This window comes from Hypanus sabinus, chromosome 19 (assembly GCF_030144855.1).
Source record: "Hypanus sabinus isolate sHypSab1 chromosome 19, sHypSab1.hap1, whole genome shotgun sequence".
Lineage (NCBI taxonomy): Eukaryota > Metazoa > Chordata > Chondrichthyes > Myliobatiformes > Dasyatidae > Hypanus > Hypanus sabinus.
The window spans coordinates 54,665,965-54,680,415 of NC_082724.1; the positions used below are offsets into that span (position 1 = coordinate 54,665,965).

The 14,451-nt window shown below is 47.1% G+C and overlaps 1 protein-coding gene across 1 annotated transcript in view; it reads left to right on the forward strand.

Annotated features, from left to right (window-relative positions):
- LOC132377932 (SLIT-ROBO Rho GTPase-activating protein 3) overlaps positions 1-14,237 on the forward strand; it is a 304,499-nt gene extending 290,262 nt beyond the window's left edge. The window contains exons 21-22 of the mRNA XM_059944422.1: positions 1,405-1,732; positions 5,218-14,237. Coding sequence (XP_059800405.1) covers positions 1,405-1,732; positions 5,218-5,637 — 748 coding nt within the window. The 3' untranslated portion in view covers positions 5,638-14,237. The remainder of the gene's footprint in view (positions 1-1,404; positions 1,733-5,217) is intronic.
- Positions 14,238-14,451: the final 214 nt, after the last annotated feature.

The window sequence follows — 14,451 nt, forward strand, 5'->3', positions numbered from 1 at the left end:
GTACCACAGCACCACCGACCTGGGTCAGACTCCCATCGCTGACAATAAGGAGTCTGCACGTTCTGCTCCCCCCCCCCCCCCCCCATCACATGAGTTTCCTCCAGCTGCTCTCCTTTCCTCCAAATTCCAAACGCATACGGGTTAGTAGGTTGATGGGTCGCACGGTTGTAATTGAGTGGCAGAGGTGCGTTGAGTCAGAAGGGCCTGTTACTGTGCTGTATCTCCAAACACAATGTCTGAAACAGTGGAAGAGGTTGGTTTAAGAAGTCACCTGTATCATTTAACTGGCTACATTTGTACTGGCCGGGTCAATGGGTGTGTCAGGAGAGATAGGGAGGGTAGTTCACATTGCTCACCGTCCCAGGGACCAGAGTGAGATTGGTGCCAGCTATGACCCGGATTCATTCCTGACCCTGAACGCTGTCTGTGCGGAGTTTGCATGCTCTCCCTGTGACTGCCGAGCTGGGCAGTCTCTTCTCTCAGTCAGAAGGTTTTTGGGTCACCCCTCACTGCTGGGAGCTCTGCCTTTCACCGGAGACGTTAATGCAAAGGCTTGCCTGCCCTCTCAGATCAATGTAGGGTCACCTGGAGGAGAGCTGCTGCCCCACGGCTCTATTGCCTTGGGTTCAATGCTGACTTCAGCTGCTGTCTGTGTGGAGTTTGCACGTTCTCCCCATGACTCCTCTGGGTGCTCTAGTCTTTCCCCACTTTTCAAAGATGCCCAGGTTGGTAGATGATTTGGCTTCCTTCCATTGTGTAGGTGAGTGGCAGAATCTGGAGGGAGATGATGGGGGTGTAGGAGGATTGGTGTAAATGGCTGCATGATGGTTGACATAGAATTGATGGCGAGAGCCTGTGTCTGTGCTGTATGACACTAAAACATTGCACGTCCATATTTCCCTATGATATTGGAGGTCATTCAGCTTAAAGAGTCCATGCTGGCTCACAGAACAATGCCACACTTCTGCTGGTTCCCCTTGTAACCTATTCTTCCCACAGTCCCATTAACTGGCCACACATTTCAGGACTCACCTACACACTTGGGGCAGCTTAAAGCCGCCAGTTCATCCACTGACCCTGCGCATCTCTGGGATGTCGAAAGGAACTGGGGCAGTCAGAGGGAGAAGGAGAAACCCCACCCATATACAGCACCCGAGGTGGGGATTGAACCTGGCTCACCGGGGTTTGAGGGAGCAGCTCTGCCCGCCATGCTAGTGGTGCCACTTTGAAGGAGAGGAGGGAAATTTCCTGACCAATCTGTTGGCTGATGTCGCTGATCTCCACCTGATATCACAGTGGCCGTGCCTGAAATTAGTGGCTGCTCTAATAATGCCCACACTTCCAATGCCCTCTGATGTCTATGACCCCTGAACCGAACTTCCATTGCCGTCATTTCCATTTCAGGGTGCGCTTAAGGTCGGACGGAGCTGCCATCCAGCGGCGTCGGAGTGGAGGGGATGCCCACAGCCCAGTCAGGGGCTCCGGACCGGCCATCGACACACCCCCACGGGCTGCAGCCTGTCCCAGCAGTCCCCATAAGATCACCGTCAGCCGGGGCCGGATGGAAAGCCCGGAGAAGAGGCGGCTAGCCACTTTCGGCAGCGCTGGCAGCATTAATTATCCTGATCGGAAGAATCTGGCAGACGGGCACCCCATGCGGCAGACATCAGTCTCCACCCGTCACAGCAGCCTTGGTGACCACAAGGCGTTGGAGGCAGAGGCGCTGGCCGAGGTAATGACTAAATACAGATTTATTGGCTATATTAGATTAATGATTATCACGTGTGAGTTGAAACATACAGCGAAATGCATCATTTGCATCACCCAAGGATGTGCTTTGGGCAGCCAGCAAGTGTCACGACGCATCCCAGTGCCAATATAGCTCGCCCACAATGTTCAGCTAACACACTACAAAACAAGCAACAGCAAAACAACCCCTTTCCCACGCTCCCACCCACACGCAGACCCCTACCCCCCAGGACAGGCGGCTTCCAGGCCTCCAAGCTCCAGTCCTCAGTCTCAACAGTGGCACATGAGAGAAGTAAGACCATAAGACATAGGATCAGAATTAGGCCATTCAGCCCATCAAGTCTGCTCCACCACTCCATCATGGCTGATCCTGGATCCCACTCAACGCCATACACCTGCCTTCTCGCCTTATCCTTTGATGTCCTGACCGATCAGGAAATGATCAACTTCCGCCACGGACTTAGCCTCCACCGCAGTCTGTGGCAGAGCATTCCACATATTTACTACTGGGATCTGGGAATACTGATCCATAGTTCTGTGAAAGAGGTGTTACGAGTAGACAGGGTGATAAAGAAAGCTTTTGCTACATTGGCCCTTATAGATCAAAGTATTGGGTACAGGAGATGGGATGTTATGAAAAGTTGTACAAGAAGTTGATGAGGCCTAATCTGGAGAATTGTGTGGCCTACAGGAATTATATCAATAAGGTTGAAAGACTGCAGAGGAAATTTACAAGGACATTGCTGAGACTTGAGGACCTGAGTTACAGGGAAAGGTTGAACTATTCCCTGGAGCACAGAAAACTGAAGGGACATTTGATATACAAAACTATGAGGGGTGTGGATAGGGTCAATGCAAGCAGGCTTTTTCCACTGAGGTTGGATGAAACTGGAACTACAGGTCATAGGTTGGGGCAGAGGGTGAAATATTTAATGGGAACATGATGGGGAAACTTCTTTACTCAGAGGGTGGTGAGAGTGTGGAGCGAGCTGCCAGTGGAAGTGGTGGATATTGGTTCGATTTCAACATTTTTGTTAAGTACATTGATGGGTGTAGTATGGACAGCTATGGTCCAGTCACAGATTAATGGCACTAGACAGAATAACAGCTTGGCACAGACTAGATTAGGTAAGCAAGCCTCTTTCAGAGAACTATGCACTTGCACCTCAGAATCTCTCCGTATATTATCACTTCCCAAAGTGCAACACATCATATGTGCCGGGATTAAGCTCCGTTTCTCATTCTCCACCACACCTGCAACTGATTACATCCCACTTATCAAGTTTCTACATGATTCACCAACCACCAATCTTTGTGTCATCAGCAAATTCACTAACCCAGCCATCCATGTTTTCATTCAAGTCGTTTATATACAGAATATCACAAACAGCAGAAGTCCCAGTATGGATCCCTGCAGAACACGATTATTCACAGGCCTCCAGCCAAAATGACCTGTTGACCTCTACCCTCTGACTTCTCAGGCCAAGCCAATTCTGAATTCAAATGGCCAAGTCACCATGGTGTCCATGCATCTTACTCTTTTGGATGAGCCTACCTTGTCGAATGTCTTACCAAAATTCAAAGTCCATTGCTGTACCCAAATCAATCACTTTCATCACCTCCTTGAAAATTACTCACAGAGATTTATTCTGTAGGCAAAAGAGAGTGCAGATGCTGGAATCTCGAGCAACACACAATCAAAAGGACAGACAGCATCATCCCGCTTTACATCTTTGACCTCCCACTCTAAACTATGAAGAGGAATTTCTTTAGCCAGAGGGTGGTGATTCTGTATTCTTTGCCACAGGTGGCTGTTGAGGCCCCGTCCTTGGGTACAATGGAATGTTGAAGGGATCCCACCACTAAGCACATCTTTCCCTCCCCCTCCACTTTCCGCTTTCCACAGGGATCAATCCCTATGCGACTCCCTTGTCCATTTGTCCCTCCCCACTGACCTCCCTCCTGGCACTCAGCTTTGCAAGTGGAACAAGTGCTACAACTATCCTACACCTCCTCCCCCATAACCCATTCAAGACACTTCACCTGTGAGTCTGTTGGGGTCATCTACTGTATCCGGTGCTCCTAGTGTGGCCTCCTGTATATCGGTGAGAACCAATTTAGATTGAGAGACCGCTTTGCCGAGCACCTACACCATCCGCCAGAGAAAGCAGGATCTCCCAGTGGCCACCCATTTTAATTTCACTTCCCATTCCCATTCCGATATGCCAATCCATGGCCTCCTTACTGTTGATGAGGCTACACTCAGACTGGAAGAACAACACCTTGTATTCCGTTTGAGTAGCCTCCAAACTGATGGCATGAACATTGATTTCTCAAACTTCCAGTAATGCCCCCCCCTTCACCATTCTCATTCCCATTTCCTTCTCTCACCTTATCTCCTTACCCACCCATTGCCTCCCTCTGGAGCTCCTCCCTCTTTTCTTTCTTCCACGGCCTTCTGTCCTCTCCTATTAGATTCCCCCTTCTCCAGCCCTGTATCTCTTTTACCAATCAACTTCCCAGCTCTTTACTGCTTCCCTCCCCCACCTCCAGGTTTCACCCATCACCTTGTGTTTCTTCCTCCCTCCCACACCTTCTAACTCTGACTCTTCATCTTTTTTTTCTCCAGTCCCAATGAAGGGTCTCGGCCCAAAACATAGACTGTACTCTTTTCCATAGATGCTGCCTGGCCTGCTGAGTTCCTCCAGCACTTTGTGTGTGCTGTTTAGAATTTTAGCATCTGCAGATTTTCTCTTGTTTGAGGCAGGAGAACGTAGTTGGAGGGAAAATAAATCAGCCATGATGGAATTGCAGGGCAGACTTGATGTTCCTATGTCTGATGGTCTACGCCCTCTTGTTTCAGAGTCCCAGGTGAAGGGCCTGGATCTGAAACGTCGACTCTCCATTCCCCACAGATGCTGCCTGACCTCCTGACTTCCTCCAGTGCTTTGTGCATTGCTCAGGGTCCCAGAAATTGGTTCCAAATAGAACATAGAACGTCACAGCACAGTGCAGGCTCTCCAGCTCGCGCTGTTGTGCCAACCTTCTGACCTAAGATCAATCGAGCCTTTCCCTCTGAGATAGCCTTCTCTTTGTCTATCATCCATGTGTCCATCTAAGAGTTTCTTAAATGCCCCTAACATATCTCCTTCTACCACCTCCCTGGCATTCTCTGTGTAAAAAAAAGACTTATCTCTGACATCCCCCCCTATAATTTCCTCCAGTCACCTTAAAATTATCTCCCCTTGTATTAGCCATTTTCACTTTGGGGAAAAACTCTCTGGCTATCCATTTGATCTCTGCCTGTTATCATCTTGCACACTTCAACTAAGTCACCTCTCTTTCTCCTTTGCTCCAGAGAGGAAAGCCCTAGCTTGCTCATCATATCCTCAGGGGAGGGGGAGGGGACTGACAGAGGAGGCACGTGGATTTTTCTGCACAGTCATTTTGATTTTACTTTCTGGCCAGGATATAGAGAAGACCATGAGTGCTGCCCTGAATGAGCTGCGGGAGCTGGAGAGGCAGAACACGGCCAAGCAGGCACCCGACGTGGTTTTGGACACGCTGGAGCAGATGAAGAACCCGCCGAGCGGCGCGGTGAACTCCGAGCCGGCCAGCCCGCTGCACACCATCGTCATCCGCGACCCCGACGCCGCCATGCGCCGCAGCTCCAGCTCCTCCAGCGAGATGATGACCACCTTCAAGCCGGCCCTCTCCGCCCGCCTGGGGGGCTCGCAGCTCCGGCCCCCTCCCATGAGGCCCGTGCGCCCCGTGGTCCAGCACCGCTCGAGCAGCAGCGGCAGCAGCTCGGGAGTCGGGAGTCCAGCCGTGACCCCTACCGAGAAGGTCTTCCCCAACAGCGGGGGTGACAAGTCCGGCACTATGTGACCCACCCAGCCTCATTCCCAGTACGAAGCACCGCCTGAACAGAGAGAAGGAAGCCTTCCAGCCAGGGTTAGGCTTCTGTTCCCGTCCCTTTGATTAACGAGACTGAGGTAAACGTGTAGTTGATGCCGTTTCCCTGGTGAAACCGGTTTGCCAAGAGCAGGAGATCAGTGTCGGCCCAGTCTCCCTGCACTCGCACATCCGCAAAACCGCCTCCACTTCAGCGACACCTGGGATGAACGGCCCTTAATCTGCACGTCCTGAGCAGGCTCAGGAGAGCTGGCTATCCAAGCAATACAAGCAGGTGCAGGGGCTGCGTCCTGTGGGAGTGAAGGAGGAAATACAGTTTGGGAGGAGGCCGCCGAGAAGGAGCAACAAAACACATTTCATTTCAGCTCCAACTGAGAACATCTGGGAGTTCCTTCCACTGGAACATCTCCACATCCACTCCTCCCTCACGATGTTTGTGGTTAAGCCAACTACTCTGGTGCCCAGTATCAACACTGTAAATAGATGGCAGAGGCAAGAGCTTCACTCCCCCTGCTTGTACTGAGCAAGTGGGGGAAGGGGGAATTGACGTATACATATTGTAGCACAGTATTACCAGTTTAATGATTAACTAATTAATATTACAGTTGTACTTAATGCAGCATAACGTAACAATAATATGGAAATTAGGCAAAGAGTGTGTGTCTAAAATATGTAGATTAACTTATCCTACTTTTTGTGAAGCATTTAATCTATGTAGTATTCCTTTTGTAAGAAAATGTTTTCGATGTACATAGTGTCACAGAAACAGGCAAAGGGACTGTGTGATATTTAATGTGATATTTCATCATCTCCTTGGACAACTGCACATGATCGTTAAGGTTCCTTTAGTTTACACTGTGTGTGTGTGTGTGTGTGTGTGTGTGTGTGTGTGCGTGTGTGTCTCTGTGCGCGCACGCATGTGTGTGTGTAGGGGAGGGTGTAGCTGGCTTGTGTTTTTTGAGGACTGATGTCACTACGTGGTTAGGATGTCAGACTTGGGAAAGTCTCCTGAAAGGTGAACAATTCAGAGGATGTTCATTTTGTCCGTGTGCCCGTTCAGTTGTTGTAGACAGCATTACAAACTGTGTAACTGGGAGTCCATTGAGCTTATATCTTTGGCCATAGAATAGGGCAGGTGGTCTTTGCGTAGCATTTAATTATTACCTTTGTAGAAGGCAGGAGCTCCCTCAGACCTGTGCAGCTCGATTCAGGCTGGGGTAAGCTGGCTGAGGTGTTACCTTGCCCCTTCCTCTCTCTCCAAGACTTGATTGACTTGCTGCCAACAGACAGGCAAGCACTCACCAACGTGGTTAACTTCCACCCCTCACACACGAGCCAGGCTGTGCAACGCTGAGGGAACAGTGGAGTGGGGATATCGACTAGGATAGTAATTCCCCTACCCCACCACCTCAATGTTATTCTGTCAACTCAGGGACAAAGATGGTATCTGGGTTTGGCAGCCGCTGGGGACTGGTGACTTGGCAGTGTAGAGGGGGGTCGGACCAATCGCATTTAGTGTTTGCTTGACACTGCTTGACACATGTTGACACTGCTGTCCAAGCCCGGTTAGGAAAATTAATTTACAGACCAGCAAGCCAGCCTAGAGTCATAGAGTTATACAGCACAGAAACAGGCCCTTCAGCCCAGATTGCCCATGCTGACAAACAAGTCTGCCAAAGCTAGTTCCGGTTCCAACGATTGGCCCATATCCCTCTAAACAACGCACCTGTCAAAACGTCTTTTAAAAGTTGTAGCTACACCCACATCCTCTACTTTGTCTAGCAGCTTATCCCCAATACTCGCCACCCTCTGTGTGGAAACAGTTGTCTGTCACGTTCCCTATAAATTTTTTCCCCTCTCATGTTAAATCTATTCCCTCTAGCTTTAGACTTCCGTACCCTGGGAAAAAGATTGTGACTATCCACTGTATCTATGCCCCTCATGATTTAATAAACCTCTATAACATCAACCCAACCTCTTACACTCCAAGGAAAACAACTACAGCTCATGCAGTTTTATAGCTCATGCTCTCCAAATTCAGCAACATCCTTGGGAATCTGTTCTGCACCTTTTCCAATTTAATGACATTATTATATAGCTGGACAGAATACCCCAAGGATTGGCCTCACCAGTGTCTCGTACAGTTAGTTGTAACATGACATCCCAACTCCTGTACTCAGTGGCTTCACCAATGAAGACAACCATGCCAAGTGTCTTCTTCATCAGATGGTCACAATGAGGCCACCCTAAGGTTCTGTCTGTAGCCTCTAACCCAATGGCATGAACATTGATTTCTGTAACTATTGGTGACTTACCCTCTGCACCTCTTTATCCCTATTCTGGCATCACTTCTCACCTGCCTGTCACCTCCCGCTGGTGCCCCTCCTTCTCCCATGGTCCACTCTCCTCTCCAATCAGATTCCTTCTTCTTCAGCCCTTTACATCTTCCACCTATCACCTCCCAGTTCCTCACTTCATCCCCATTGCTCCACCCACCTACCTTCCCCCTCATCTGGTTTCTTCTATCACCTGCCAGAGCGTACTTGTTCCCCCCAACCCCGACCCAAATTCTTATCTGGCTTCTTCCTCCTCCCTCTCCAGTCCTGATGAAGGGTCTCGGCCCGAAATGTTGACTGATTATTCCTCTCCATAGAAGCTGCTTGGCTTAATGAGTTCCTCCAGCATTTTGTACATGTTGTCCAAATGATATGAGTGGCCAGGGTTGTGATCAGAATCAGGTTTAATGTCACTGGTAAATGTTGTTCTGCAGCATTGCAATACGTAACATTAAAAACTTACAATAAGAAGTATACTTTCAAACTTAAATTAAATAACTAGTACAAACAGAGAGAAAATAACAGTGAGGCAGTGTTCATGGTTCATTGACCATTCAGAAATTTGATGGCAGAGGGGAAGAAGCTGTTGTTGAAACACTGAGTGTGTGTCTTCAGGCTCCTGTACCTCCTCCCGGATGGCAGCAATGAGAAGAGAGGATGGAGATTCTAATGATGGAGGCTGCTTTTTTGAGGTATTGTCTTTTGAAGGTGTTCTGGATGCTGGGGAGGCTAGTGCCCATGATGAGCTGGCTGAGTTTACAACTTTCTGCAGCTTTTTCTGATGCTGTGCAGTGGCTCGTCCATACCAGGCAGTGAAAGAGCCAGTTAGAACGCTCTCCATGGTATATCTGTAGAAACTTGCAAGTGGCATACCAAATCTTCTCAAACTCCTCATGAATTATAGCCGCTGCTGTGCCTTCTTTGTGATTGCATCAATATTTTGAGCCCAGGGTAGATCCTCAGAGATGCTGACACCCAGGAACTTGAAACTGCTCACCCTTTCCACTTCTGGTCCCTCGATGAGGACTCGTGTGTGTTCCCTCGACTTCCCCCAGTCATTCTCTCAGCTCGTTTATTCTGGTTTACAAGCCAGATGTGAGAATTTTCTACCACCCCAGCCCCATCGTCATGGACTTTGGTGGAGTATCTGGGCTAGAATGACTTGGTAACATCAGTAACCACTATCACTCACTCTCACTGTCCCCATCCACTGCTCAGCTCTACAAGTTGCATCCAATAAATCACTGCTTGCAGTTGACTGATGTTCACAGGCTTCCTTTGATGATATCACGATGCAGCTTGTTCAACTCGCCTTCTTATTGTGTCATATACCATGGGAACATGTCCTTCAGCCCACCAGCTCCAGGCTAACGATCTACTTACAGTGAAATACACTAATTTGATTTTATTCTCTCCGCTTAAACCCCTCAAGAACCTATCAATCCCTGCCTTAGATACAGCTAATGACATCCTTTGCCTTTCTCTGTGGCAATTAATTCTGCAGATTCTGGCTGAAGAAATTCCTTCTCATCTCAGTTTTAAATACCACCCCTCTAACCTGAGACTGCGCCTTCAGATCCCGAAATCTCCTACTAATGGAAGCATCCTTTCCACGTACATTCTGTGCAGGCCTTTCAGTATTCAAGAAGTTTCAATGACTTTCCCCCCTCATCCTCCCGAACTCCATCAAATCCAAGCCCAGAGGTATCAAATACACCTCATACTTTAAACCATGGAAATTTGTTCTGCACCCTTTCCAATTTAATGAATTTAACAAACAGCATTTTATCAAATCCAGGCCCAGAGGTATCAAATTCTCTTAACATGTTAGACCTTTCATTTCTGGGATAGTTCTTGTGAAACTCCTCCTCTTGTGATGTTCCAGGATGCCCCCCAAACCTCATTTCATAACCCGAAACCTGGCATGTTCTTTCCTCCATGAATCAATGACCTTGCTGGTCTGTGCAGGCCTGACTCTGCAAGGCTACAGGCCCAACTCAGCCTTGTGTTCTGCGAGTTTATTAACCTGGGAAAGCAAGGAACAGGACAGGCCCAATCTGACCTGGTACAAACAGGGATGACGCTAGGGATCTGCCCTACAAGCAGCGAGATTACAGGCCTGATCCAAGGTAGGCTGCCTTGTGCTTAGTCATCCATTGGAATGTAAAGGTTGTCCAGTGTGAGATACTGATGACTATTATGAAGATATGAAGAATTATGGAAAGCCAAACCTGCCTGGAGAGGTGCTTCTCTAGGAACAATATGCAGGAATCTGGAGCAACGATCGATCTGCTGGAGGAACAGCTGATTTCCTCCAGCGACTTGTTTCCTGCATTGGGAGAGCCCGTTGGTTATAAAAGAGAGTCTGTTCAACGCTGGCACAATTGTGTGTATGTGGGCGTGTACTGGTGGAATTATGAGTGTGTTTCCGAGTGTTTGGTAACCAGTTGGTTATTGTCACACAGTGAAAATCTTTTGTCTGTGTTCCATCTAGACAGATGGTTCCATACACGGCGGTACAAAGGGGTACGAAAGGGAAGGTATATAGAGTGTTGCAGTTACAAAGACAGTGTACCGCAGGTAGACAATTAAAGTTTGAGAGTGTGTGTGCGTGCACGTGAGTGTAAGAGACACACTGTTGCGACGTGAAGTTACTCTGAGGACGGGGTCAGAGACCCACTGTATGTCCGTGTGGCATGAGCCCCACACTGGATCTGTGCTTCACCTGCCTGCATATGAAAGTGGCAAAGTCTTTGGGGCTGGAGATGGTCAATACGAGCAGCCTTTCAGCCAGTGCGGAGCTGGAGAAAGTACCTGCAGGGGAGCACAGCCAGAACGGACTCATGTCTATAATGGGCTTTAAAACGGAAAAGAGCCTGTAGCAAAGGGAACCCCCTCCCTGCCACTGACATATTTCCCTGATGTTCCACTATCGCTCCGGACTTGTTGAAGGACTTGAAGTGCAAAAACATATATTCAAAACTCTATGTATTGCAAGCACAGTGTTTAAACAAACCACCAGACCAGTCAGAGTGAACCTAAGGGTTATGTCCTGGTGTGCTTTGGAACAGACAGCTTGTTAGTTTATTAATTTTTCATCTTGGTTTCCTTCACCTTCCCTACACTCTGTTTCCCAGTGAAAAGGGATCTTCATACGCAGTATAGGGCAGGCGGACCAGCCCACAAACTGTGGAAGGTTGTGGCCCCAAAATGGAACCTGAGCCAGCAACCTTCTGATTCAGAGATGACTGCACTGCACTCTCCGCTGGGGGGGGCCCATTTGACATTGCTATAGAGATTAGAAAGATCAGATTCTGCCTCTGGGAAATCAGTAGCAGGGGGGTACAGGTTCAACATGATTCCAAAGGGAGAAGTGAACATAGAAATGGTTCCTTTAAGCGCAAACGGTTGGCCTGATCTGGAATCCAGTGTGAGAGAGGGCAGTGAACGCAGTTGCTTTGCTGAACTGGGCAAAGAGGAAAACAGTGCAGGGATGTGGGGACAGATCGGACTAGTGGGCTTTTTCCCAAAGTCGGCACAGGCACAAGGAACTCTCTTGCGACGGAGACATGGAGTCACACAGCACCGAAACAGGCCTTTTTGGCCCATTCTGTCTGTTTTGACCATCAATCACCTACTTATACCAATCCCATTTACCAGTATCTGTTCTGTAGTCTACTGTACATTGGCAAGTACTTGTCCACAAACATCAAAAATATTGTGAGAGTACCTAGCTCCACCACATGGCATGTTCCAGATACCAACTACCCTGTAAATGAAACAATTTTTTCTCAGATCCCCTCTAAATTTTCTGACTCATTACCTTAAACCTATGCCCTACAGTACTAGACTATTTTTTAAATGGAGAAATGTTTCCTACACCGTCATTGCCCTCATAATTTTGTACATCTACATCAAGTTCCTGGCGGTCTCTAAGGAAGACAAGCTTATCCTATTTAGCGTCTCCTTATCAGAGCAACATTCCATCCTAGTCAGCATCCTGGTAAATCTCCCCCTCCGGTGCAATCACATCCTTAGTTTTAGTATTTTTTGAGAATCCCAGGAGATTCAGACAGCATTAAACTAATTTCTAAAGGCTAGGCATATTAAATACAAGCCAGAAAGTTAACAGGACTGATTCCACCGAGAATTAAAATAACTATGGATAAGATAATTCAAGGACTCAGTTTGAATTTGGGATTATTAGTTTACTTTAAAAAATGTAAACTTTAAAATAAATACTGGAATGTATTTGTTTATTGAGACTTGATAAAGGTTGGTACTTGTGTTCAAGTGTGTTCATTCTAAAGGCATCTACTAGATGCAGCTTCAGAGCTGCAGGCTCCTTCAGTTGGGGAGAGGGAAGGAGGAATGAGAACCAGAGGGATGGGACTCAGGAAAAGGGTGGGGGAATTGTCAGGATTTCTCCCAACGTCAAAACAGATTGAAGTATAGGGAACGAGGGGGATGGAATCAGTGTAAGAGTGAGGTACTGAAGAGATTTTCCTCTTTGGAAGAGTGATAAGAGCCTCAGTGGAGGGAAGATCCTGAAGGGGAGGGAAGAATATGTAACTGGAGGGATGAATCATGGATGAATGGTGAGTGTGAGGGATTGGTCACACTGGGGTGACAGTATAAGATGACTGGGGTGACAATGAGCTGAATAGTCCCTTCACTCTTCACGTTCTCATGGACTCCTGCACCCATCTCTCCATTTCCATTTTCCTCTGTGGCCAGCATCTGATGTGTTCTACTCTGAATGAACCCAATTGCTCCAGTCAGATGATTACTTTTGCAAACTGAGGAACCTGCTTCCATCAAAATATATAATTATGGTAGATGTGGCGCTGTGGGGTGTAGAGTGGCTGACCCATGTAGTTTTAATTCATTTTCTGGGAAGAACAGATGTCTTTGTCACATGCTCAGCTGCCTGTGATGGTGGTGGGGGGGTACAGCAGATGCTATTGGTTTATTACAGTCACATGCTCAGAAAGGTTCTTGTTTGTGTGCCATGCCCTATATAACATCGAGGTAGTGAAAACAATATTTTGTTGCAGTTACAGAGAAATTAAAGTGCAGATAGACAAATAAACTGCTAGGGTCACAACGAAGTAGATTCGAAAACCTAAAGCTCTTCTTTAGTGCATGAGAGGTCGGTTCAAGAGACTAATAACAGTCGGATAGAAGCTGCCTTTGACCTTGCTGGTCCTTAAGGCATGTAAGTTGTCAGACTGATCTATCAGATTCAGATTTATTTATTAACACACAGTGAAATGTATCTTTTGTGTTAATAACCAACACACCTAAGGAGGTGCTGGGGGCAGCCCGCAAGTACCACCGCAAATTCCGGCATCAACATAGTTTGGCAGAACAACACAAAACGCAATTAAAGAAAAACAGAACATAACAAGCAGCAAAACAAGCCCCATTCCCCCACCTCCCCTCCCACACACACATACAGACAGTCCACCAACTTCAAGACAGGCTTCAAGTTTCCAGTCCTCGGGCTACTGGACTAAGACAGGAAGATTAAAGACATACGTTTTCTTTACCTGTCAATGATTTTTCAGCAATTTAAATTAACTTTATTGAAAAGCAATTGAAAAATAGAAATTAATCCAATAATTAAGCTGTGATGATGGGATTATCAACTGGATCGTTACCCCAGACTGCTTCCTTATTGGCCAATGACAAAACCACAATGTTACAATATCCCTGCTCTCCTACCCTTATCACATGTCTGAATGGGCAAGGACGATGAAAGGGATTGGGAACCAGCAATAGATCACAATCAACAAGATGAGCATCCCTTCCTTCATGGCAGTTGCCACCTTGCCTGTTGCGATCTGGTACAAGATCTTCAAACCACTCAAAGATATGCTGCAAATTCTGTCAAGCATACTGATGCTTCTTGTTTCAAGTTGAGATGAAATAGAATTAGCTTAATCCACTCACCAGGAGTTTGCACTTAGCTAAGTAGCTTGATGTTTCATTACAATGGAGATGTTTAATTTGATATCCAAAACAGTAAATAATATAGTAACTTCATGGACTAATTTTCCTCCATGTATATGGAGGTTAACAATAATCTCACTCTCTGTATTTAATAAAACTCATTTGGTTTCTAATTATTTTTTTAAAGTATCCTTTGGAGTATGACATTTTATTTTGGTACAGTGACTGGATGCTCACTTTTATCCCCACAATGTTTGTTCATATTATGTGCTATACATGTATATGTACATACAGTATATATATAATATATATAAAAAGATGTCTTGTTGTCTTTCTTGTTCTCTATTGTGTGAAAAGACATGCTCACTCGTTCCTCTCCGGTCCTTCTCCTTTCTGAAGCTGGCAGTGCTCGTTGACAGCGCCAACATGTCAAAAGTCAAAGGGCGAAGGTGAAGGGAATTGTGTTCCTTCGCTGCACTGCTCCAGCGCACCGAGA